Consider the following 24,013-nt stretch of genomic DNA (forward strand, 5'->3'; position numbering starts at 1 on the left):
GGGGGGGGGGGGAGTTTTCTTAAAGTTCAAGAAAACAATCTGAGGCTGAAATCCTTTCATTACAAACGTTTGAAACACAGGTACTTTGTACGTGTTTGGTCTCCTGATAGCAGTCTCTCCTGACTGCACATAATCCAGCCTCACTGCCTCTTTTCTAAGAGGAAGGAGGCATGACTCCCCCTCCAGGGCTGCTGCCCTGCCAGCGGCCTATCTCAGGATCCTCTGTTTCAGGTCTCTGTCCTGGGATGCCCTGACCCAGTGGTACATGAAATTGCCTATCAATACGGAAAAAACGTGGGACTCGCTTTTCAGGTTGGTCCGCTGCTTTGTAAGAGTGCGGCCTGTTGGTCCAGCTGGCAGGGTGGCGGGGACACTGGTATGGTGGTGCTTGTGACAGCCCTTTCTCCCTTTCCAGCTAATAGATGATGTCCTGGACTTCACCTCGTGTTCTGACCGGATGGGCAAGCCGACCTCAGCCGACCTGAAGCTCGGGTTAGCCACCGGTCCCGTCTTATTTGCTTGTCAGCAGGTAGGTTTTTTTGGGCTGCATTGGGTTTTCGTTGCCGTGTGCACAGGCTTTCTCTAGTTGCGGCGAGGGAGGGCTACTCTTTGTTGTGGTGCAGGGGCTTCTCATTGTGGTGACTTCTCTTGTTGAGGAGCATGGGCTCTAGGCACGTGGGCTTCAGTAGTTGTGGCTCACGGGCTTAGTTGCTCCGCGGCATGTGAGATCTTCCTGGACCAGGGCTTGAACCTGTGTCCCCTACATTGGCAGGCAGATTCCTAACCACTGTGCCACCAGGGAAGTCCTAGCAGGTAGGTTTTGTGAACTCCCTTGGACACATTGCTGAGAAGCCCTGCAGGACCAGGACCTTCCAGGCATGGCTGATGGGAAGGTTAGATGAGGAGATGGAAAGCATTTCTAAGAGACCACAGCTCTAGATTTGATCCTAGTTCCAGGACTGAGGTGTCCAGGCGAGTCATTCCACGTCTAAACTCTGTCCGTTTCCTTATCTGTAACATTGAGAAGATGACAGCCTTCCTCCCAAGGTCATTGTGAGGATTAAGTGAGATGATGTTCATGCAGATACTATGTAACTTAAGCACTGTGTGCGTGTAAGGAAGCATTGTGACTCTTTCCGTGTGTTCTGGGCACTGACAAGGCGGATGGTGTCTACATCTTGATGATAGGGCTGGACTTTGGCTGTGCCTCAGAGCCCCTTAAACAGGCATAGGAAGGCCTCCAAGCATGAGAAATTCTCCAGTTCTAGAAGTTTAATGGGACTGTTTGCTGCTCTCAGAGAGCCTCAGCCATTGCCTCAAAAATGTCAAGAAGTCAGTGGAATGCACTAGAACCACATAATTCCTCCTTTCTCCAGGTTGAGGGGCTGTCAATTAAGGAAGTAAGTTAAGCTACCTTTATATTCTCCTTAATATGGATGAAAAGCTGAGGAGAAGCTTCAGAGATGCTGTGGTGACTTGCAAGGCAGACGTTTCCAGAACCTGCTTTGGCCCCTGGCCACGCTGCTTCTGGCTGTGCCGGATGCTCTTTGATAGCTGGTATTTGGACAGCTTTTTAATAGATTTTCATCTTAGTAGTATTTAATGTTATTGAGCAAAGCAGTAAAATGGTCATTGCCATGCCATGAAATCAGAAATTAGCTCTTTGATCTAAAATTTTGTAACTTTGAGTCTTCTGAAGATTTTGCCTCTATTCTTTCTCAAAATTTACAAAAATAAATCATGTCTTCTACAGACCTCTATGATTCCATTTTGAAATTACAGAAACCTTGCTTTAGATCAGTTGCTGGTGCAAGAAAGGAGAGGTCATCTTTTAGTCACTATCTAGTAGAGCCATAAACAGGGTGACCCTCAGAGGAGGCTGATGCTTGGGGGCTGGGCCGCTTACCTTGGGCGGCCCAGTAACGGACAGCAGTCAACCCAGGAATGAGGGCAGGGAATGGAGGTGCTGGTGACCAGGCTCTGGGCAGCCTCTCAGGACATTGAGGCAGAGGTGAGAAGTGCAAGGGCTGCTAGGAGCGGCTCCTTTCTCCCACACAGACTGACTCGCCCACCCAGAACTCAAGAAGAGTATTTCATACGTGTGCCGTGTTGTGGCAAAAATCTGTCAAATCCCTTTGTGTGCATTAAAGCATGAGTAAGGGACATTTTTTTTTTTTTTTTTTTTTTTTTTACCATAACCAGACCAGGTTTCTTGTGGAATGTGGAGAAGTGCAAGGGCTGCTAGGAGCGGCTCCTTTCTCCCACACAGACTGACTCGCCCACCCAGAACTCAAGAAGAGTATTTCATACGTGTGCCGTGTTGTGGCAAAAATCTGTCAAATCCCTTTGTGTGCATTAAAGCATGAGTAAGGGACATTTTTTTTTTTTTTTTTTTTTTTTACCATTAACCCACAAAAAAAGCAGAGGATTCACGAGCCACGTAAATGTAAGGCATCCTCAGATTCGGAAGACAAGGCGCAGGCTGCCGCGTGCATAGCTGCAGACATGAGTCTGTTCCCCAGGCCCTGGTGAGGAAATGTGAATAAGGAAAACAAGCTGGGCCGGCTGCACTGAGCTGCTGCAGCCCTGGGGTTATCAGGATGCCTGAGGAAGGCACCTTTCCCTGAAGAAGGCTGCATCTACTAAAAAGCCTTGGGGGCTGTGCTGATAGAAATCTTTACAAGTATAAATAATTGTCATGAGCCCTGTGATACTAAGTTAACAGCTGAGTCCTGCTTCAATTTTAAGATGACTGAGAATGTTTGCCTCTTCTGATTGTGTTTCACTACGAACATATTTCAAAAGAAATGCATTTGCTTTTCTCTACACAAAAGAGTATGACTAATTCTGTGTTCAGATACGGAGGGGCAAAGTCGGGGGAATGGACTGCTCCTACAGATGGACTTGTCAGTTATGTACAAGAGATTAAAAAATGATGGTTTAAAAAGGCAAGGAAAAGGAACAAACAAAAGCTTCCAGTGTCCCAAACCACAGTTCTGTGTGTATCACTGGGAAATCCCAGCATCACAAGGCACATACTCACCCTCACCAGACAGCGCTTTTCCTGTCTGTCCAGAAGGCAGTAGGGACGTGCAGCCTTAGAAATGAGGCCGAGCAGGACGCGGCTCTGGACAGGACTTGTTTCCTAAGCAGACTGATTGTTCTGTCTCACGGCACATGGGCCAAAAGTTAGGGCAGATGCGTCTAAGTTCTTTTCAACTATAACATCAAGTTTAGGCTCTACAGCAGATTATACTGTCAAAAATTAGGTTCTTGGTCAGAAATTTGTCAAGATTCTGGAGCTAAGATTGATTGAGGTAAAACAAGTCCCCAAAATAGCATGAGAACGTGCCATATCTCCATTTAATGAAAATGCATTGTTTTTATAATTTGCAAAGGATTCTTTTGTTTGTTAACTCTGATCTCACAACTTCTTTTTGTAGTAGGTATTATGTGCCTTCTACAAGTAAGAAAGTGATGCTCAAAACTTGGCCAGAATGAAACCTCTGGTAAACAGCACAACAGGCAATTAAACACTCCATGTCTTCAAAGACCAGTGTCGTTTCACCACAGGCTGCAGTGTTACTGCCTCTGCTCGTGGCGATCAGCGCAAGTGCCCCATGGGCCTGAACCCTGGGAGGCCGCCCAGAGCAGAGGACTGGCTGATCCCGCACTGAAAAGGCACTGACGACACTTCAGAGGAGTCTCAGTGTCGGCCTTCAGTATTTGTCCTTAACCTGCCCGTTTAGTGGAGTAGTGGCAAGATGTCTGTCATCTTTCTCCATAGGTAGGTGAGTTTCATTTGCAGATTAGATAAATTAGTCTTTGAGCTTTTCTGCTTATGAACATGGAGTTTCACTGGACCAAGACAGGCAACCTTGGGAAACCACTTTCCCTCTTTCATTTAGCAGGCTGGGTTGTCTTGAAATTGGAGTTTGTTGATAGAAACTCTGTCTGGAATTCACTGTTTTTGACCTCTCTCTGAAGGGGTTTCTTGACAACAGGGTATTTAAGAAAAGCTTCTGGATTGCTGGGAGGTCCCAGAGATGACTGTCCTTCCAAGTATATGTGTACACATACTGTCTATAAAAACAAAAACCTTATGTTAAAGTAAACCTTTAAAGAATACAGACTGGATTTCAAGATCTTCAGAAACCAAATGGAAGTGTTTTCTTTTTTTTGGTGAGATTCCATTAGTTCCCAGATACCCTTTTAAAGCTCTCTCCTTCCTTCTGCGATCAGTCAGCAGATCTAAATGTCAGCCTGTAGTCATGCTTCCACTGCTGTCACCAGCACCAGCCCCGCACCAGCTGCACGGGCTTCTGCTCGCTGTGACTGTTGGGGCCTTAGAGTCACCCAAGTTCTGCTTGAGTAACAAGCTCACTACAGTTTACTGATTGCCTTTGTTGTGAGTTTAAGGACAGATTTCACAGTTGGACTCTGATTCATCCACGGGTGATTTTCCTACTCGTAAAATCAGAGCCTAGGCCAACAGGAACTTTATTTCTCAGCACATCTACGGGCAGGCCTGTGTTCTCCTGCCTGTTAACGTTTCTCATTTCTTCTCACACATTCTGGGGACAGGGGAGTGCCTCAGGGAAGAGTTTGGTATTGATATTTGCACATTAAGATTGTACACACTACATGTGTCAAAGGAAGGATGTAGTCACACTCAATGAAGGAAAAAAATTGTTTTTTTTCAAATTTTGCTTTCTCAGTGCTTTTTATAGTAAAAGGAATCAGAAACCACCCAGTCAGCACATTTTACCATTGTTGTTGGTGCTGCAGAAAAAGCTCACCTACCCTAAAAATGGTAATTTTACCAGATGCCCAGGACAGTATCACATTAGCTTTGAGGATATACATACAGCCTTATAGAAATCCAATTTTGAAATGTGGTATTAAGAAACTAAGACCAATGCCTACTTGATTTGACTTTTGACCAGTAAAACTGATTTGAGCTTTCCTGATTTGTTTCCTATGAAACTTCAGTTTTTATTCTTAAAAGGCCAGTACCTAAAACTAATTACTGGTTTTAAGAACTGACCAGTTGCCGGCTCTGTAAATTTCATAAGGATGTTACTAGCAGCCTCTGCTTTGTTTGGACACGTACTTTGCTCTGAAAGGAACATTCTTAATTCCTCATTTGCCATCATCTAGTTGAGACTTTTCTCTCTCTGCCCTATTTTTCCTTCTAGGATTACTAATACCGAGGCGGTGGCTATAGGACCACAATTGCTTTCATCCCTCGGGCTCACTGCCAGGGAAGCGCTGGCAGCTGCTGTGAACACTGCCGCAGCCAGAACCAGACCCCTCTTAACCTCTTATTTCATGGACCCGTAAGCTGGTAGAACTAAGAGATTTCTGATCAGGTAGCTCAGCCCCTTCCTAACACAGATGAGCAGGCTGAGGGGCTCAGCTGTGGCAGCACCAGGACTAGAGCTCAAGGCTAGACAGTGAAGTGGTTTGGTGTCCTGGCTTCCCAAGTCCGATCATGGTGACAGTTCTCCTACCTTGCTGCCAAGTACTGTAGAGTATAGATTTTGTCTTCAATGCGTCTTGTACCTGTCTTCTATTTTCCTCTTATTGCCATCAGCTTACCACTGGTCTTTAGAATTTACTCCAGTAACCCGGCTGCTGCTTCTACCTCTGTCTCTAATTCGATGGTTCTCAACCTTGGCTGCATATTAGAAATGACTGAAGTTTTTCAAACTATGACGCAGGGTCACATGACTCCAGGGCCGGTGGTGTCGAGCCACGCTGCCCTTGTCCCCTCCACGGGCCGCCTCGCGGAGCTCTGCCTGTGATTCCCTCTGCTCAAAGACCTCAGTAGCCTTCGGTTGTCACTCAGTTTCAAACTAAAAGCAGATTGTCCACCTTCTTAGGCCAGTGGTTCTAATTTGTCAGCAGAGACCAGCAGGACCAGAAGCATCTGGGGACATGTTAGAAGTGCACACTCGGGCCCCAGTGCTACTTAATTAGAAACCTCGGGGGAGAGGCCCGGTAGGCCCCTAAAGCTGAGAGCCATAAGAGAAGCCAGTAAGGAGATTTTAGAGGTGAACGCTTGCGCCTCCTCTCTGACTCGGCCCTGGATCAGGGATACAACAGAACAGTGAAGGGAACATGGATCAGCGGCTGCCCCTCTTGTGCACCAGCTCGTCCCTGGACCCGGAAACGGGCGTCCTCTTAGCTCTGCTGCTTTTAATCGCTATTTACTGCTCCCCCGCCCCCATCACTTAAACATTTACTCACTTTTGCGGATCTTTTTACCTGTTTTTACCTACTAGTGTTTGAACATTTGATTTCTTCCAAGAGCATTAAATAGATTTTCTTTCTTTCTGGTTAGTTCCCAGAAATGAATGCTATGATAATGAGACGGTTCAGTTCACCAGGAGATGTGGACAGAGCGAGACAATATGTATTACAGGTGAGAGGATTTCAAAAAGAAGGCAACAGCAGGTACAGTGTGGCAGAACAGTTCTTTAAACAAATAACGTCACGAATTTTTGACACAGACCAAGTTTGATCAATTCTTGATTTGGCAAAAACTGAGAAGGAAAAAGTTATATTATGCATTTTTCTTCTAGAAGTCTTCCCATTCTAATGTAATTGGCCTTGGGTGGGGCTTGGACGCTAACATTTTGGGGAAGCTCTAAGGGGTTCCCACGTGCAGTCAGGGGTAAGGCCTATTGGTTTGCAGCCAGTCTCCCCCGCGTCCACCACAGCAGCTCTGCTGCCCTCCCGTCACCAGACTCCCCTCCTGTCCGAGCCTTAGGAAACTGGGCTTTTCTCGTCCATCCTACATAACTGCAGTAAATGTGCGAATAAAGAAACGGTACCTTTGAAAAAATTTTAAACCAACATAGCAAATTAAACTTTAACCTTCAGGGGCTATAAGCTTATTTCAGATATAGCACCACATATCCTCAGAACTTTTCTGTGGAAGCCAGATCTTTTTGCACATTTTCAGTTTGGATCACTGTATTTTGTGAATGAGCTGTTTGGGGCCAATAGGTCTCATGAATGAGAGAGAGTGAGCAATTTTTAGTAAGCAGTCGTAGTCTGAGATCTGTCGTTAGTCAAATACTTGAAAGAATTCCAAGTAATTACCTTTCAGATTTTTTAAATTTCCACAAAGCAAAACCCCTTAACTCTCTATATGGTTAATCATAATGTGCTATGGCTACCACCTTTTGAGAGGGTAGTTTGGCTGTACTATTAAAAACTCAGTGTGAGGGCAGCGGGAGCTGATAAAGAAGGCAGTATACCTGGGAGTGGTCATGGCTTCAGAAATAATGATGTTACTGATGGCTAAAGTGAGAAGTGGGACTGAAAAGAGGGAAATTAACTGTGGCTCTTATACCACACGCTGAAGTTCCAGCAAGCCTGGGCAGAAGTGCATTTAGGCAACAAGTCCACAGGAATGTTCCAAAGACCTGTGAACTCCAGCTGCCTGTTCAGCCGCAGGGCTCCTAGCCCCTATTCCCTCACTAAATATGAATGGACAAGTCGGGTTTATTTAGTAGGATTGCTAAATAGTTGATTAAAGCTCACTGAATGAAAGAGTGAGACCAAGTTAAACAGACTCAGGAAAAATAATAGGGGGATTCAAAAATACTGCATTCATGAAACAAGAACAGGATAATATTTTCTAAAAAACAGTGAATAAAGAACGAGCTCTAAGAAATTTTAAATGAATGTGAAAAGCCAACTCCGAAGAAGTATTGGAATGTGACATTGAGGAAGTCTTCAAAATGAAAACAGCAGTAGAAGAAAATGCGAAAGGCTCTTAACAGGATCAGTACAATCATGCGACAAATATTTCAGGAAGAGACTCGAAAAACAAAAATCAGAAAAAAAGGTGGTCACCTACAAAAGGAAAAGTTCAGTACTGGCTCAGGGTGCAGCGAAACCCTGGACTCTAGAGGGCAGTGAGCAAGGCCGTCCAAATGAGGAAACGCTTTCAACCTAGAATCTGTATCCAGTAAACCATCCACTAAGTAGGAAGGCCAATGTCACTGTCATACAGAGAACGCAAAAGTTGACTTCCAGTACACAGATTCTGGGTAAGTTATTTGCTGATGTGCAACAGAACCGTGGAAACACCAAAAAGAGAAAGACATGGGTACTGAAACCAGTGGAATGAACCAGAGTTCAATGAAAAGTCATCCTGTGATGGCAGCTGTACGGCAGAGCTACAAAGCAGTCAGTCTAAGTAACGAAGAGAAGGAGGCAATTATATTCAGAAGTGAGCTTCCGTACAGTAAGGCGAAGCACACTAAAACGTGTCGTATTTTGAGTCATATTTTGTGTAACTTGGTTCAGAAAACCAGAGGTCTCTCAACCATGATGCTACAAATATTCTGTTTTGAATGACAGAGGGAACCATGGAGAAGGAAATAAAATCACAGTACATGTCTAGATTCTGCAGTAAATATTTTGACATAATGGAAATAGTAAATGTAATTATTTTATTAGTGTTTAGCTTTTAGAAAGAAAGAACCAACATAAAAACATGGGTACAGAATGGAATGCAAGTCTCTAGTGTAAAGACAGAGGAAAGAGAAGGAGCACTGGTGTCCTCATCTTAAAGATGAAGCCAGAAGTCGATGCCACATGATGTGACAACAGTAATCTGTATTAGAACTAAAGACAGCAGGCAGTGGTCAAATTAGGAGACAGTATGGGTGGGCTAAATCCTTGTCTTTCTTAGCAGAAAGGCAATAGATAACAACTAAAATTACGAATTGAAACATTAAAACCAACAGATAAAACTGGTGCCTTTGGAAGAAGGGAACTGTTGCTTTTCATCGTAAGCTCTTCTGTACTTTTATTTATCATGTATGTGTGTTAACTTTCACTTGGAATTTTACTGTATAGATTTTAATATATGTAGAACTTTTTAAAAACTCTAATGCTTAAATGAAAAATAGGGGGAAACAGAAGGTTACTTGATATTAATGAGTTCACTGCTTGGCATGCTAATAGAATAAAAACGTGCTTCCGTCTAAGAAAGGGGCCCTAAAGGAAGTGGGCGGAGGAAGCTCTGAGTTGGAGAGACAACATTTGAAACACAGTTCGGCTCTTCACTACCGGATCTCAAAAGTATGTTTTAATTCATATAGCAGGAATTTTAAGAGCTGACCCCAGTGGGTGACATGCATCTGTTCTGTTGTATTTTGTCCCGTGTCCCGCAGAGCGATGGTGTGCAGCAGACAACCTACCTCGCCCAGCGGTACTGCCGTGAAGCAGTGAGAGAGATCAGTAAACTTCGACCATCCCCAGAAAGAGACGCCCTCATACAACTTTCAGAAATTGTGCTCACAAGAGATAAATGACAACTCTTTCTGTTATTCCTGGCAGCTATTTTACCAGACTGTGCCTAAAGAATTTTGTGGAGTATACTTTGCTTCATGTGCAGGTAACCAAAAAATCATTTAAAAAAATCATTTCCACCTTATTAATGGGACTTTTTTTTATTGGCAAAGTTTTTCAGAAAACTTTTTAAATGTAATTAAACCATCTGAATCTGTCATTCTAGTCTTGTAAACTCTAATCGCGGTACTTGATGGTTAGATGTGGTATTGTTTACACGGTTAATATCCACATGTGAAGCCATTACACAAATAAATAATCAATGTTAAAATTCAAATGGTTTATCTTGTTTCACCATAGGAGTAAAGATCATAAAACTGTGAAGTCTACATTTCAATCCACATTAGTTAGATTTTAACAGTATCCAAAATTTCATATAGGAGAATGGTTTATTATAAAAGACTGTACATAAAATTTAGACAACAGGTTATATACAAAATTAAGAGAACAGTCCACTCTAAAAGCTGAAGAAGGTAACTGATCAATAGTGATACTGAAATCATGTTTAAAATTAACAAAGGCAAAATGCATATTCAACAGTCACATTGATTTGGTAACAATAATGGTCTTTAATTTTCAGAAATAAACGTTTTGCACTAGTCTTACCATTTACTATGCTGTTATCTGTAATGCCCAGTACCTAACAGTAATTTGAAATCCAAACAAATCCTCAATACACAGAAACCCACAACTGAGTGCTCTACTTTAATATCCTAGGCAGTATGGAATTATACACACGATAAGAAGAGAAAACATCCCTCTAACCCTCCCTTAAGTTAAGAGGAGACACACAAAGTGCACGTGTTGCATTTCAGTTATGTCAAAAGATAATACAAATCTGTTGGTCAGGTATATCCCTGTTCAATGATTAATACATGGTGCACCTTTTTTCCCCAATTATTTTATTTTTAAAATCTTTTTATGTTGCTAGTGCCAGGTAATGGGTTAAATAGTGCATATTCAAAAATCAATCGCATCCACTTCTACCAAAAAAATATGTAAAAGATAATTATTTCCTTTCATTGAACCAGTATATCACAGTCCACTGGAAAACCAAAGGACTGACTGATAGAGCAATCCTTAAGAATTTTACCTACAGCATGTGCACTTCGACACATTTTCTTAGCTTTGAAAAAGTTACTCTAGAAAAGGAATTCAGTAGACTGACTTGTAAATAACCATCTCAGATTTTAAATTCTACAAAAATCAGCCACTGCTGTTGGGATAGGTTGAGAGAAGGCTAAAATTTTTTTTCCAAGTTAATATATTGAGAAAATAGAACCATAATTCAGTATCTTTTATTTTTTTTTTAAAGCAAACCAGTGAAGGAAAGGACAAAAACCTTTGGTTCACTTACGTATTTATGAATGGACAAAATTTATAATGCAAATTCACTCATTAAAAAACTTCGGTACAAATGACAAGACTACAGGTAACCCAATTGTCTTTGTTTCACATGGAGATCTTAGAGACTCAATTCATTTCAAGAGACCTAAGTACGAGTACTCCAAGTAAGTATTACACAAATTGGAAGCATCTTGGATTTTGTTAAGTATATTTCAATACATAAATTTGTATGCATGCTTTAAACAAACAGTATATTTCAAGAATGAGAGAGTCTAAACAAAAAGTATGACCAGCACCAGCATTTAAGTTTTCTGATTTTAATATTAGTCTGACAGAGCGTTAGAAACCATGCTGCACTGAAACATGTAATGGCACAATCTGAGTCATGATTTGTGAAATATTATACCCCACACCCCCAGAATATTTAGGCTGGTCATGAAGTTAACAATGTGTAAGTAAGTATATAAGCACAATCAGTGACAGACAGCCTCTTGTATAGATTGCTGTTTAGCAATACACCAACTGCCTCAGATTTATGCTTACAGGTAGACATTCAATTATACCAATAAAACAGCATGTCCTGAACATACGGGCACATTTTAAAACATTTAAAGACAATCCTGTTAATCGTAATAGTCCCACAGTATGACTGAGTGATAATAAGAACCTACTTCAAAAGCAAAAATTTAATCAGTATAGTGCATGATCGATTCAACATAGTTCCCAGGGAACAGACCAGTCACTCGATTGCAGACTCCTTCATACCAGCCATCATCGTTCTTCTTTATTACATAGATGATTGCACCCTCCATAAATGATAGCTCATCATCCTTGTCTTTTGTATAATCATATATTGCCACAACTATGGAGAAAAGAGTTGAAATACCATGTCAGTGCACTATATCCAACATTTAATCGAATTTTAAAATGTAATGCCAATTAACAGTATAGCCAACCCAACTATTTTAATGAAAAGTCTTAATTCCTAAATCTATATATCCAGGTAGGTCAAGTAGCCAACCATGGCTACTAAATCACTAGCTTGATCTTCGGGCCAAACTGACAACTAAATTAGAGAAGTCAAGAGTTTCTACCAACCTATGTAGGAAAGATCTCTGAATTTTAGGATTTATTAGATGTTTCAATTCATTCGTTCAAATATCTACTAAGTGCCAACCACATGCAAAGCACCATTTTTCAAAATAACTAGTGAGCAAAGCTGCATAGCCAATCAGTAAACCAGGTAACAACCATCTAATTTAAAAATATACATATACTGGGAGGTAAATATCCTGCCCATCGCAGGAGAATATTCACGTAGTTTATGGGGCTGTACCTAGATTTAAATATACATACACACACACACACACCCCCCTTAAAGGTCAACAAGAATTTCTATTTTTAAAGGGGAAATAGGTGAGTAAAGACTCATTAATTAAGACTTAGAGAACCATTTGGCAATTCTGTGATTATGCTGAGTTCAAAATATCCACTTCCTTTGCAAACAGTGTTGTGGAAAGGAAAGGCATCAAACAACTACCAGCTTTCCAAACTATTGGTTTATGAATTTAATTATTCCTTCCTCTGTCTTTACAACATAATTCTGAAATATGTAATTTTCTAGTATATGTGAAACAGTATGTCATACAAATTTTTTTTCATTAACTTACCTCAGGTAGTGTTTTTCTTAAAATAGAGTGTTTTTAAGACATTTAAGATCTTCTAGAACTCATTTTTCCCTTAAGAAAGGTGGCTTTGCCCCATAATTATCCTGAACCAGTGAATTATAATAAGGAAGAGACGTGAAGTACTGATCCACAGCATCATTTGCTAAACTGAAACAGGCAATCTTTTTTCCCCTTTACAAAACAGTATATGAAGTAAATTCAACAAGTCCATTCTCCATTTTAATCCTGTAGCAGAATCACAGTATTGTGATCACAAGCTCACTTAACATACCAGTCTTAAAAACACCAAAACATACAGAATAAATAATGTTAAATTATTATCCTGATATTTTGGCTAAATAACCACCCAAGAAAACCGAGTGACTGCTAGGGAGAAACATTTTCTTTGTATTCAGAGTCACATTTTGAGTGGTATAGATGACTTTTAAACTGATCATGACAACACCTGATACCCTCAAAGTCATTCAGCAAAATGAAAATATTATTTCCTCGGGTTCTTAGTTCTACTTGTACAAAGAGCTGATAAAAACACTGTGTCAAATTAATTGTTTCTATTTTCCAAATCCCCTCTGTAAATGAAACCTAGTCCCACCTAACTTCCCCTCCCCCAGTGCATATATTCTCTCATTTAATAACTCTCACTGCTGAGTATTTAACCATTCAATGTCCATTCTGTCTCCAGGACCCTAACTCCACATAAAGATCTAAACTCTCCCTTCTGTATGTACTTACCGTAGGGTTCTTTGGAAATAGAAATCTAATATTCTTATCTACATCTATCTACATGATAAAAATTTGAAAATAGCTGTCTAGTCCCTCTGAAATCTTTTTCCTCAACTTAAAAACAGTGCTTTCAGCTGTTTCTTTTTATAGATGTACTTTCTAGATATTTCAGCCTCCTGAATATCCTCCTCTGAAGGCATTCTTGTTTGCAAGATCCTGAAATATGGTACTCAAAATTAAACATAATACTGGTCTAATATAAGTGAATATTATCAGGTTTGTACATATTAGGTTGAAGTTCAGCTAATGTACCCTAAGAATCTGACTTCTGGAACAGTCATGTCATACTGCTGGGTTAACATATTCAACTGAACTCCTATTAAACCAGGTTTTAGTCATCTTGTGATTTACAAAGGTGACTATTGAAGGCTTGGACTCTAACCCTACTAAATACCCTACTAAATACTAAAACTCTCTGGTTTAGACCAGGAGTCTGCAAGCAGTGGCCCATGGCCAAATCCAAGCCGGTGCCTCTGTTTGTCCGTGAAATTTTGCCGGGGCACAGCCGTGCCCGTTCACTTGTGTGCTACGACTGCTTTTTCCTTTTTGTTTGGCTGCACTGCGTGGCTTATGGGACCTCAGTTCCCCAACCAGGGACTGAATGGGACCCTCAGCGGTGAAAGCGCCGAGTCCTAACCACTGGGCGGCCGGGCAAGTCCCCACGACGGCTTCTATGCTACAACAGTGGGGTTGAGTAGTTGTGACAAGACTGAATGGCTGGCAAGTTTAAACTATTTCATTTTGCAATATATACAGCTATCAAATCACTCTGCTGTACACCTGAAACTAACACCACCACCACATTGTAAATCAACTATACTCTAATTAAAAAATAAAGAGAAAATAAAGAATCCTCACTTTATATTGGGAATGTACAGGAACTAAATCATCTTGGCTGGTAAAGCTGTTCTCAAGGTGGAGAAACGCTGGACTTGGTGTTCTTTATGGCTCTAAAATACTATACTTAGTAGCTCTTACCCTCTACAGCAGTTCAACGATGACTGTAACCTACCTTTCTCGATGTAATTTTTGGGGGCCCAAGCAGGATCCCCATCTGCATATGGATCGTTGTACTGGACTACTGCGGCCTCCTCATCTTCATAGTCCACTGGTGGCGGCGGTGGCGGCGGTGGAGAGTCGTCAAACATGGGAATGTCATCTGGTGGAGGAGGAGGTGGTGGGGTCGGACTATCAGCAACTAAAACATCCAGATACTGAATTTGAATCAGAAATCAGACTAGACAGAAACTCGTAAGTTAACAGAATTGAAGAAAGCTCTAATTCGTATACAGCATGCACTATAATAAAACATGCAATGATTAGAAATAAAAGCTTGGTGTGTTAAAGCTTCTACTACTTTTAAGAATAATTTTGCAATAATAAAATGAGCTAAAAAATTAAGGGTATTAGGAAGTTCTACAAATTAACGAATGCAGAGGTTAGGAGACAATCTGTCTGTTTATAAGACTACAGGAATAAAGAACTTCCCTTATTCCAAGGCTCAGATCAGAACAAATGTCACCCTTTAGTTAGCATATCTCCCTAAATAAGCCTTACATCACATTTGTCATCTGGACTATAGTAAACGTTATGAATAACATTAATGGTTTGATAATCATTTATTGTGCACATTCATGTCCCTGATTTTGGCTTTTAGTTACCTTTAGTTCCAAAGAAATAAGTCTCCAGTGGGTGGATACGTGTTTATTTTTTGTTTTTTTGGAGGAAGAAAAAAAAAAAGCTGGTGGTATTAGGTCTGCTTCTATGTGTACGTTTTTCTATTATTTTATTTAAATTTTAACAAGGGAAGATAAATTTAAAATTAAAGAATTCCAAGCTAGTAAAAAAAACTCACTGAATATTTTCAAAAATGTTTGTATTCATAATCAACTTTTTTTTTAAGATAATCAACTTCTTAAATGTAGAAAGCAAGCTAAGATTTTTACATTATTGCTAGTAAAACTAAGAATGGGATGAGGGAAAGACTAGATCCTAAAGATCCAATTTTCTAAGAATACATCCACAATAAAGATTTTAAAAATAAAGTACTGCAGGAAGATGTTTAAAAAAAGAAAGAAAGAAAGGAACTCAAATCATGCAAAACAATAAAAATGACTCATACCTCAAATTCTAGATGGTTGTGGAATGTGTATGTGTGTGATTTAAATAATCAAAGGTGTAAACAGTAGTGAAACAGGAAAATGTCAGGCTAGAACTGTGTTCAATGAAATATATGATACCAGGTAACAAATGCTCCCAATATTAAGGAATTCAGAGCTGGAGCACAACTAATTCTTAAGTTTCTAATTGACAAATTTCTTTAAAAGTTAAAGACATATGAAAATGCTCTGATATAAATTGATACAGGAATTATATAATATCTGCAGTGGAGAAATTCAGAATACCAACATACTAATTCAAATGCCGATTTCTGGGGCTATTTATGTGATCAAAGAAAATGGTCATCATCTATTTGTAATATAGTCTTAAAGTTTTCTACACCCTATTTGGAATAATGCGCTGAGAATATAACCAAGGAATCCATATTTAAAACATAAGCAGATAATAGCCCTACTTGATAACCAATTTAATTCTGTGATTTCTATTTTATCCTGTTGGGGGATGAAAAAGACTATTAGGAAACCAATCCTGTGTGCTGATGCTCATTCGGATAGCTCTCAAACAGGTGTACAATTTATTTTTCCTCCAAATGGTAGGATTCATTTTATTTCTGCCCATCCCTTCTCCATAAAACTTGCAAATATTATTGAGGAGAAGAAAATGCATGTGAATCCATTCTGACATTAAAGAGCCATAGCTCATGTCCTTAATATGGCTTAATGTATAAGTTATATATGTTTGCCTGAATTCTTAAAGTACATTTACTCTTGATTTATACATAATTTACTAGTTTACTATGTCCAACTGCTGTTAATCTACACTGGCTTATCTTCAAATTACATACACTGGGGCAAGAGTCCAGTCAGTCTAATTCTCTGTGCATAACACTCTGTCTAGCACCACGCATGATTGTTCAAACGCTTTCAGATGTTAATCATAAACAGATGTAAACACACTGCTTTTTTTTAGAGGCTCATGTCTTAAACTGAAACACATTTATTAATAGGTTAACTGCTACGTGCATTCATTATCACCAATTTGAGTGCCATAAGTGAACGTTTATGAAGAACGAACACAGAAAATCTGTAATTCATAAAACATTTAAGATATTGATACACAATTTATCAACAATCTTCCTAACATGCTTTCAAAGAAAACAGATGCCAAATAAAGTTGGGCATTCTGCAGCACAAGGAGAATTACTGACTCAAGTTCATATGTTTGGGAAAAAGAACTAAACTAGTACCGTGGGCCTCTTTAGCAAGACCATGCATGTACGTTAACACTGAATTTCTATAAAAAAGGGGTTATTACCAAAAACCTAATCAATGAGCTTTGGACTCACTAAATGGATGTTTATTATGGCCATTTTAAAATATGTCCTAAAAATTCTTGGCTCTAAGGCACTTCAAAAGTTGAATTGGCTTAGTTTTTAAACTCTTGCAGACTTAATTTTTAAACTCTTAGAGCATTAAGGACCAGCGATTTACCTTTGTTCACTTATTTTTAAAAGGAAGATTCACTTATTTTTACATGTTTAAACACATTAGAGTTTCCAACCAAATGTAAACGATAAGGTTGGTTTATGCTCAGAAGTTTCAACATTTTGAAACTGTTTTAAAAGCCCATTAAATCACCAATTTCTTAAAGGTAGGGACTTTGTCTTAGACTGTGTATTCCTCCCAGAGCCTAGGACATAACACTGAATAAACAAATACTTGACTGGAGGAAGGGAGGAAATGTGGAGAATAACACAATAGGGTCAGCAAAAGCTGCACAGTGGAATTTGCCACAATGTTTTCTCCTGGAGGATGGGCTGGTCATATGAGTTACACATATGTTCAAACCATTCTGAGATTTATTTGCATGGTGGTGATCCCAAATGAAGTGAATTAGTACTGGACCACCTTACCATCTTAATCTCCACAGCTATTTTGGCATAATACAATTCAGTAATAGGGGTATTTTTCATTTTGCCAAATAACACTCACTATGATCATGTAATTAGGATTATATATCTCCCAGAATGTCAAAGTACTCAGGTAGTAATATAAAAATGACTCTATCCTAATTAAATCCATATATTCAAAAGAATTCCCAGAAGTCAGTAAACCTGACCTTCAGAGAAGACCTAAGAAAGGTGACAGATTTGCATGTTCAGAAATCATCCATGGGCCCGCACATAGCCAAAACATGAAGAGGACTCTACACTGATTATCACTCTTAACGGAGAGCATGGATGTAATTTACTTATTCTTGCAGATTCATTTTTATCCTAACAACAAATCTTAATATAGGTTCAAAACGATTTACGTATAAAAACCTGAGGCTACAAAGTTTTCTCCAAAAATGTTTTGTAACCAAAGGAGGAAAACAAAAACAATGAAAAACAAAACAAAACACCCGTCCCAACTGCATGATAAATTTAATCTCACAGTGTAACTACCTATACATCTTGATGAGAACTCAGTTCCCCTAATAACTATTGAAAGCTAGTAGTTTCCACACAATTTGAATTTTGGGGTTTGATTACTCTTTCCTTAAGAATCTGCAAAGATCAGATTTCATGTTTTAGAGCATGTAAATACATAAGGAAACTGCAGTTTTGAAAGTCATCTGAGTCAGTAATCATGCACACAGAGGAGAAACTGAAGATCGTGCTCTTCAGTTTCAATAACATATCTGCACCCCTTTTCAAGATAAGATTAGCTTCTCAATAAAAGTAAGGAAAATGATGACTCATCAGCCATGCATGCTATAAGGAGACAGCCTCTACTCTTGGATAGCTCGGTTTTTCCAAACTTACTGTTTTCCTGCACCCTGGCCACGAAGCCTGTGAGAGGTATCTGTGGAGTCAACTGAGGCATAGGGGGAGGGGGTGGAGCAATAGAAACTGGCAGCAACAACACAGAATGGGGGAAGTAAAACAGATAAAGAAAAGGAAACAAACAAAAAGCAGAAGTCAGTTACAAAGACCACAAACATAAGTATGCAAAGAACAGTCTGCAAATGAAACAACAAAAAAACAAAAAACAAAACAAAAACCTGCAGAACCTTCTTCAAGTTCATTTCCCAGGAGCAAACCTAAAGCTGAGTTGTGTTTAGCCAGCTGGTTAATTTTATTAAAAAACAAATACATTTGCTTTAATCCTAATGTTATATTGTTTGGGTAAGATTTAAATTTACCATCACTTTCACGCAATGAAATTTTTGAATTCTAAGGAAAGACTTTTTTTAAAAAAACAGCTAAAGTGAAACACCAATAAAGGTTTCCAGGATGTTGTGTCTTCGCCTTATCTCTCTAACCTAACAGGTATGTCTAGCTTTAGGGTAATGTTGTAAGTAAGAACCTAAATAAACAAAACGAATATGTTACAGGATAGCTGTTTATTCCATGTATAAATAAATGCATTAATTACAGGTTTTCTTTAAAAACAAATTTACACACAGCTCTCTAGGAAAAACCCTTGTTTGTAAAACAAGGTTATTATTACTTTTTAAGTTGACAGTTTTATTTTTAAAGACATCACTCTTAAATTTACTAGGGCATAAGAGTGCTCCATATACCATGTTAATTGTTCACTGAATTTCATGGAATATTTCAAGTGACCTTCTTCCTTTCATCACTATTCTGAAAAAGGAAACCTAATCTAACAATAAGGTAAAATATGCAATTACTTGTATTAAAGTAATTTCTAAAGAATCACTGGGTAGCTGGAAACGTACTCTGTCTTCTTTCTGGAGAACACATAATTTATAGGAAACTGACAGCAAATGCTCATGTGGACAGCAAATGTATTAAAAATTAAAACTATCTAAAAGTAAATATTCATATATTTACCACCCTGTCTTATTTTAACAAGACAGTAATGGCCAAAGATTGCTTAGAAAAAGTCAATAGGAGTGAATCACAAAATTCAGTTTACTGGTAGTCACCAAGAAGTGACACTAAACTGACAGGGAAAAACAACTGATTGGCTCCCAAGGATCATTTAATTGAAAGATTGTTTCAATTAATCCAATCTACAAATTCAGTTTGGTAAGCATAAAAATATGAAAGATGTTCAGTGTACAAATAAGCAACAACTTAAAGCAGTATATGTGCATTAATATTCATTGTATGGCTAAAAATAACATTCAATTCACTATGAAATTAGTCCTGGTTCATTCTGATACTCTGTACATAGAAGTATACACAAGTATGTATATACTGGAACAAGTGTGTATGTGTGTGTGTGTGTATATACACACACACACTTGTTCCAGTATATACATATATATACTTTTAATAAATAAAACATTATAGCTTTTTAACTTAAAAAAAAAAAAACTCCCACAAACCTAAAAAATTTTTTTAGAAACAACCCTTAGTAATGAGCCATGCTGGTTAGTACATAAAGAAAAAGAGGCTATGTTGTGACAATACTAATCATTATCACCACATTTAGACAGAAGGGGAATATGCACATCAAAACACTAAAAACATTTACATACTACTACTACTACAACACCAACAATAACTCAGGTTGAAGGATAATTAATTTGACAACACACAGTAATATATTTAAAATTTGAGGCCAAATTTGCTTTATGATGTCCAAAAATACAGACATTCAGTAATGAAAATGTCTTGTTTGAGGATAAGCAACCCACCCAAGTACTGTTAAAACAGAACTACACAAACATGTATCAGGTGAAGAGTCACCAGAAACCCTATTTGCGGAGTAAACTAAGCGATGAAAAAAATAATGAACACAAAGATGGGATCTAAAAATGCAGAATATGAAAAAAAATTAAAAGTTCATGAAACTAGTGAGACTAATAATCAGATTAACTATGGAATTCTCAGCCGCCAGCTACTTTTCATTACTAAAAGGAGACCAGGGGAAATGTGAGGTAAAATTCTAACTGGTAAAGTTTCTTAGTAGCTTGGATGAAAATTTTAGTCTGGAAAAGGGTTGTATAAATTTTGGGATTATCTGTGAGTTGTGATATTTCTGCTAAAGTGGTTTTCAATTCTTAGGACTTTTTTTGTTTATAACAATTAGTCTTTAAAGTTTAACCAAAAAAATAAATAACAGAACTTTCTCCTTAGCTCTACTTTAAAACACTTGTTCAAAACATGCATCATAAATGAAAAGAGCTTAAAACCAACTTTCCATGTAAATATGGAGTATTCAGTGTTTTTTAGGTAAAATAATATAACATAACACACAGCCTACAAAAGCCACATGGGGAAGTGTTTCACTCTATGCCTGGTGATCACAGCTTCAAGCCAGTAACAAATACTGAACTGGCTCATTTCAGATTCCTCCTGGTTGGACTGAGCATTTTGATATGGAAAGTGGAATTAATGACTACCCTAAGCAATTTGAACTTTCTCACATTTTATGCCAAAGCTATTTTCTAATCTTATCAGCCTTTAAACACTGATTGCAGTTAGTGTTGAGATGTGCAATTTGAGGTGAACAGAAAAAAATCAAAACAAAGTCCTCCCCACTGTTACAATTATTAGAGACAGAATAAGCAGGCATCACAAATGGTTTTTAATGGTTTGGAACTCATTTCAGTATAGGTTAACAAGCTTAAAAGTGATAGCCAGCAATTTCATTATATTATTGTAAAGAAAAACTGTCACAATGTTTTTAAGTTTACTGTTATTGAACTGTATCAAACATGCCAATAAAAATATATTCAGCTTAATTAATTTCAGTGGTTTTCTTCTCTAGTTTTACTTACAGTAGTAAAAACTTCATCAGTTAAATTTTAATATACGAGTATACTCAGTAAGCCTGAATTTTTTAAAAAGGGATAAGCAATTATTCTTAAAATGATATGCTTCAAGGTCTAACTTTTTTTTTTTTTTGGCTGCATCATGCAGCATACGGGATCTTAGTTCCCCAACCTGGGCTCAAACCCGCGCCCCCTGCAGTGGAAGTGCAGAGTCCTAACCACTGGACAGCCAGGGAAGTCCCCAAGGTTTAACTTCTTAAAACAAAAATAAACATGAAATAGCACGGTTTCAATTGTTGTCTATCACTGGCAAGAATAACAATTTAAAATAATTTCCTTCAAAAGGAGCTCCACTGCTGCCGTTACACCTGCAAAGCACAAGCTTACTTGAATTCTGAGAATAAAGTGGACCTCCATTAACATGAGGCTGAGCAGAAAACTGAGCCGTCACAGAGGGAGTCCGTCTGTATCCACCAGAAGATGTCGAGGAAGTGGTAGAGTTGTGTCGAGAAATCTGCCTGGTCATTGTGCCATACTGGGAACCAGGAGCTGAGCCCGGGGCTGCTGAAAAGCATTAGTCAAAGGCAACCAACAAAGAACTTGAGCATTGCACGTCACCTCCGATGGCAGAACAAAGAGAAGGAGACTACCAGCAAGAAATGTTTATTACTTTTTAAAGCCCACAGCACAAAATAAAGAGAAAAGTAAAGATAAAACACAAACAGCTCTATCTCTGAAGTTACAAAAAGAAGGAAAAACAGATACTGTGTGGAAAGTGCAAAAGTAAATAAGTAATATTCTTAAGCCTTTTAATTTAGCATAATACCAAATGGTATTTTGCTAATAAAATGTATAAATTTTTTTCTGTAACATTTTAAAACATACAGCTTTTATATGTCAACTGTGTCTCTCCAAGAAAATAAGTACCAAATGATAGTCTGAGGTGGAAAGCATCAGTTTTTAGATGTGAATGTCTTAATATCTGGTTTACAAACTTCTCCTTTCCATTGCCAAATCTTCAGCACAGTATAAGAATCTATCCAGCCAAACCCGGCTTAAATTATAAAATGTAAACAGTTAAGCATATTTTCCACAGGTACTACTATATTTATTTGAATGTTTAATGTATTAGCAGTTATTACCAATACATATTATAGTAGAATCATTTTTAAGAGAAGTACAATTTCTAGTTTCAAAGCACTTATATATAATGTCAGATTCGTTGTACATCTCCCAGCTTTTAAGAATTACACACTTTGCCCTATCACTTACATTTCTGTAACTGATAAAGCTGAAAAAAATTTTGGACTCTGTAAAACATGGACATTTTAAGGCAGCTTTGTGTAGAAAATCCATTATCTTTTCCCATATCCTTGGAGGGCTTTTTTTCCATACTACATCCAAAGCACATTTTTTTTTTTTATATTATCATGCATATCTAAACTAACTAAAGTATTAACAATACTTAAAATTTTATTCAATGTCTTTACCAACATTTCAGAAGTTTAAAATTTTAAAGGTTAATATAAAGTTCAAAGCCTCTAAAGTTAACTATACCTTCCAAAGGTAACTTCAGGATTAACATTATCCTCCCAAACATCTAACCATGACTGAGTAAATAAAAAGACAACATCCTGGTTTCCTTTCATTCAGTCATCCAATTTAACCTCTCCTAGAGGTCATATAAATTATTAGAAAAAAACCATACAGCAGAGGTTGTTCATTAAAAGAAGTGCTAATATTCAACATTTTGGAGCTCCCAAGCCATAGGCAGTCACTATTTAAATCATCCACATGCTCAATTTCTAAACAGAAACACACTTTATAAATAAGAGTCTATTCAAATGCCTTCATGAATGAGTAACTCTGGACAGGTAAGTTTTCCAAAGAGCTAAGAAGTAACCCTTTAACCATTTTTAATAGAAATCTCAATAAAATGATTTCTATATTTCTTTTGACTTATATAAAAACTGTATAAAATCCAGGTTATTTGTCTTGGTGATTTAAAACCAAAATAAAGCTATTTAATAGCAGTTCCAAACTATGTCTATTTTAGAATTTTATTAAAATAAAATTATGAAATAAATAATACCAAAGGGTGTATGATTGATATATACATAATCATGCATGCTATATATAAATTATACATATGGTTACATATACTAATATATATAATTATTTATAGTGGTTATATATAATTTGTTTACATAAATATTATTTATATTTTTATATATATTACATATATTTTTTAAGGAAAAATAAATACTCAGCTCCAAGAACTAGAATATTACCAGTATCACTGAAGCTTCTGTTTGCCCCTTCTGAACCCCAAACTCCAAAACATATGTTAAACATTCTCTCTCTTCACTATACAGTAAGTCCCCTACTCACAAACCTTCAAGTTGCGAACTTTCAAAAGATGCGAACATGCATTTGCGTGTCCAATCACTTAAAGTTAGTTCACGTGTCTGACGTACATTGTCACGTGCGTGCATCCTCTACAAGTGGTTGTGCTTCTGTATACTTTACTGTACAGCACTGTATGGAGTACAGTAGTACAGTACCTTTATTTCAAGCCCAGGATGTCCGGAAGCAAGTGTAAAAGCAGCATTGGTATAGCTGGTACTACTGTACTTTTCAAGGTACTGTACTGTAAGATTAAAAATGTTTTATTTTTTGTGTTTGTTATGTATTATCTGTGTGAAAAGTGTTATAAACCTATTACAGTACGGTACTACATAGCCAATTGTGTTAGTTGATACCTAGGCTAACTTTGTTGGACTTAGGAACAAATTGGACTTAATGAACGCGCTCTCAGAACGGAACTCGTTCGTATGTAGGGGACTCACTGTATGCAGTTTTTTAAAAATCATAGATAATTATAACCTTAAACAGTACACATAGAGATCTTGCAAATTTATAAACTTTCATAATGGAATGATTCTGTATTGATTATGTATTCCTGC

General features: G+C 38.0%; 2 protein-coding genes across 9 annotated transcripts in view; one reads left to right on the forward strand and one right to left on the reverse strand.

The window, feature by feature from the left end:
• The window catches only part of PDSS1 (decaprenyl diphosphate synthase subunit 1), a 46,871-nt gene extending 37,225 nt beyond the window's left edge, over positions 1-9,646 (forward strand). Inside the window, exons 8-11 of one of the 2 annotated variants that reach the window (XM_007471367.1) lie at positions 232-312; positions 416-529; positions 6,347-6,427; positions 9,198-9,646. In XM_007471367.1, coding sequence (XP_007471429.1) covers positions 232-312; positions 416-529; positions 6,347-6,427; positions 9,198-9,338 — 417 coding nt within the window. In that variant the 3' untranslated portion in view covers positions 9,339-9,646. The remainder of the gene's footprint in view (positions 1-231; positions 313-415; positions 530-6,346; positions 6,428-9,197) is intronic. The other variant, XM_007471368.1, reaches the window with a different exon arrangement.
• A 99-nt stretch (positions 9,647-9,745) lies between these two features.
• ABI1 (abl interactor 1) overlaps positions 9,746-24,013 on the reverse strand; it is a 27,375-nt gene continuing 13,107 nt past the window's right edge. The window contains exons 6-9 of one of the 7 annotated variants that reach the window (XM_007471370.1): positions 21,435-21,608; positions 18,121-18,207; positions 14,206-14,391; positions 9,746-11,584 (exon numbers count right to left, since the gene is read on the reverse strand). In XM_007471370.1, coding sequence (XP_007471432.1) covers positions 11,409-11,584; positions 14,206-14,391; positions 18,121-18,207; positions 21,435-21,608 — 623 coding nt within the window. In that variant the 3' untranslated portion in view covers positions 9,746-11,408. Of the gene's footprint in view, positions 11,585-14,205; positions 14,392-18,120; positions 18,208-21,434; positions 21,612-24,013 lie in introns of all 7 variants that reach the window. The other 6 variants (XM_007471371.1, XM_007471369.1, XM_007471373.1 and 3 more) reach the window with 6 other exon arrangements.

Source organism: Lipotes vexillifer, unplaced genomic scaffold (assembly GCF_000442215.2).
Source record: "Lipotes vexillifer unplaced genomic scaffold, Lipotes_vexillifer_v1.1 scaffold1049, whole genome shotgun sequence".
Lineage (NCBI taxonomy): Eukaryota > Metazoa > Chordata > Mammalia > Artiodactyla > Lipotidae > Lipotes > Lipotes vexillifer.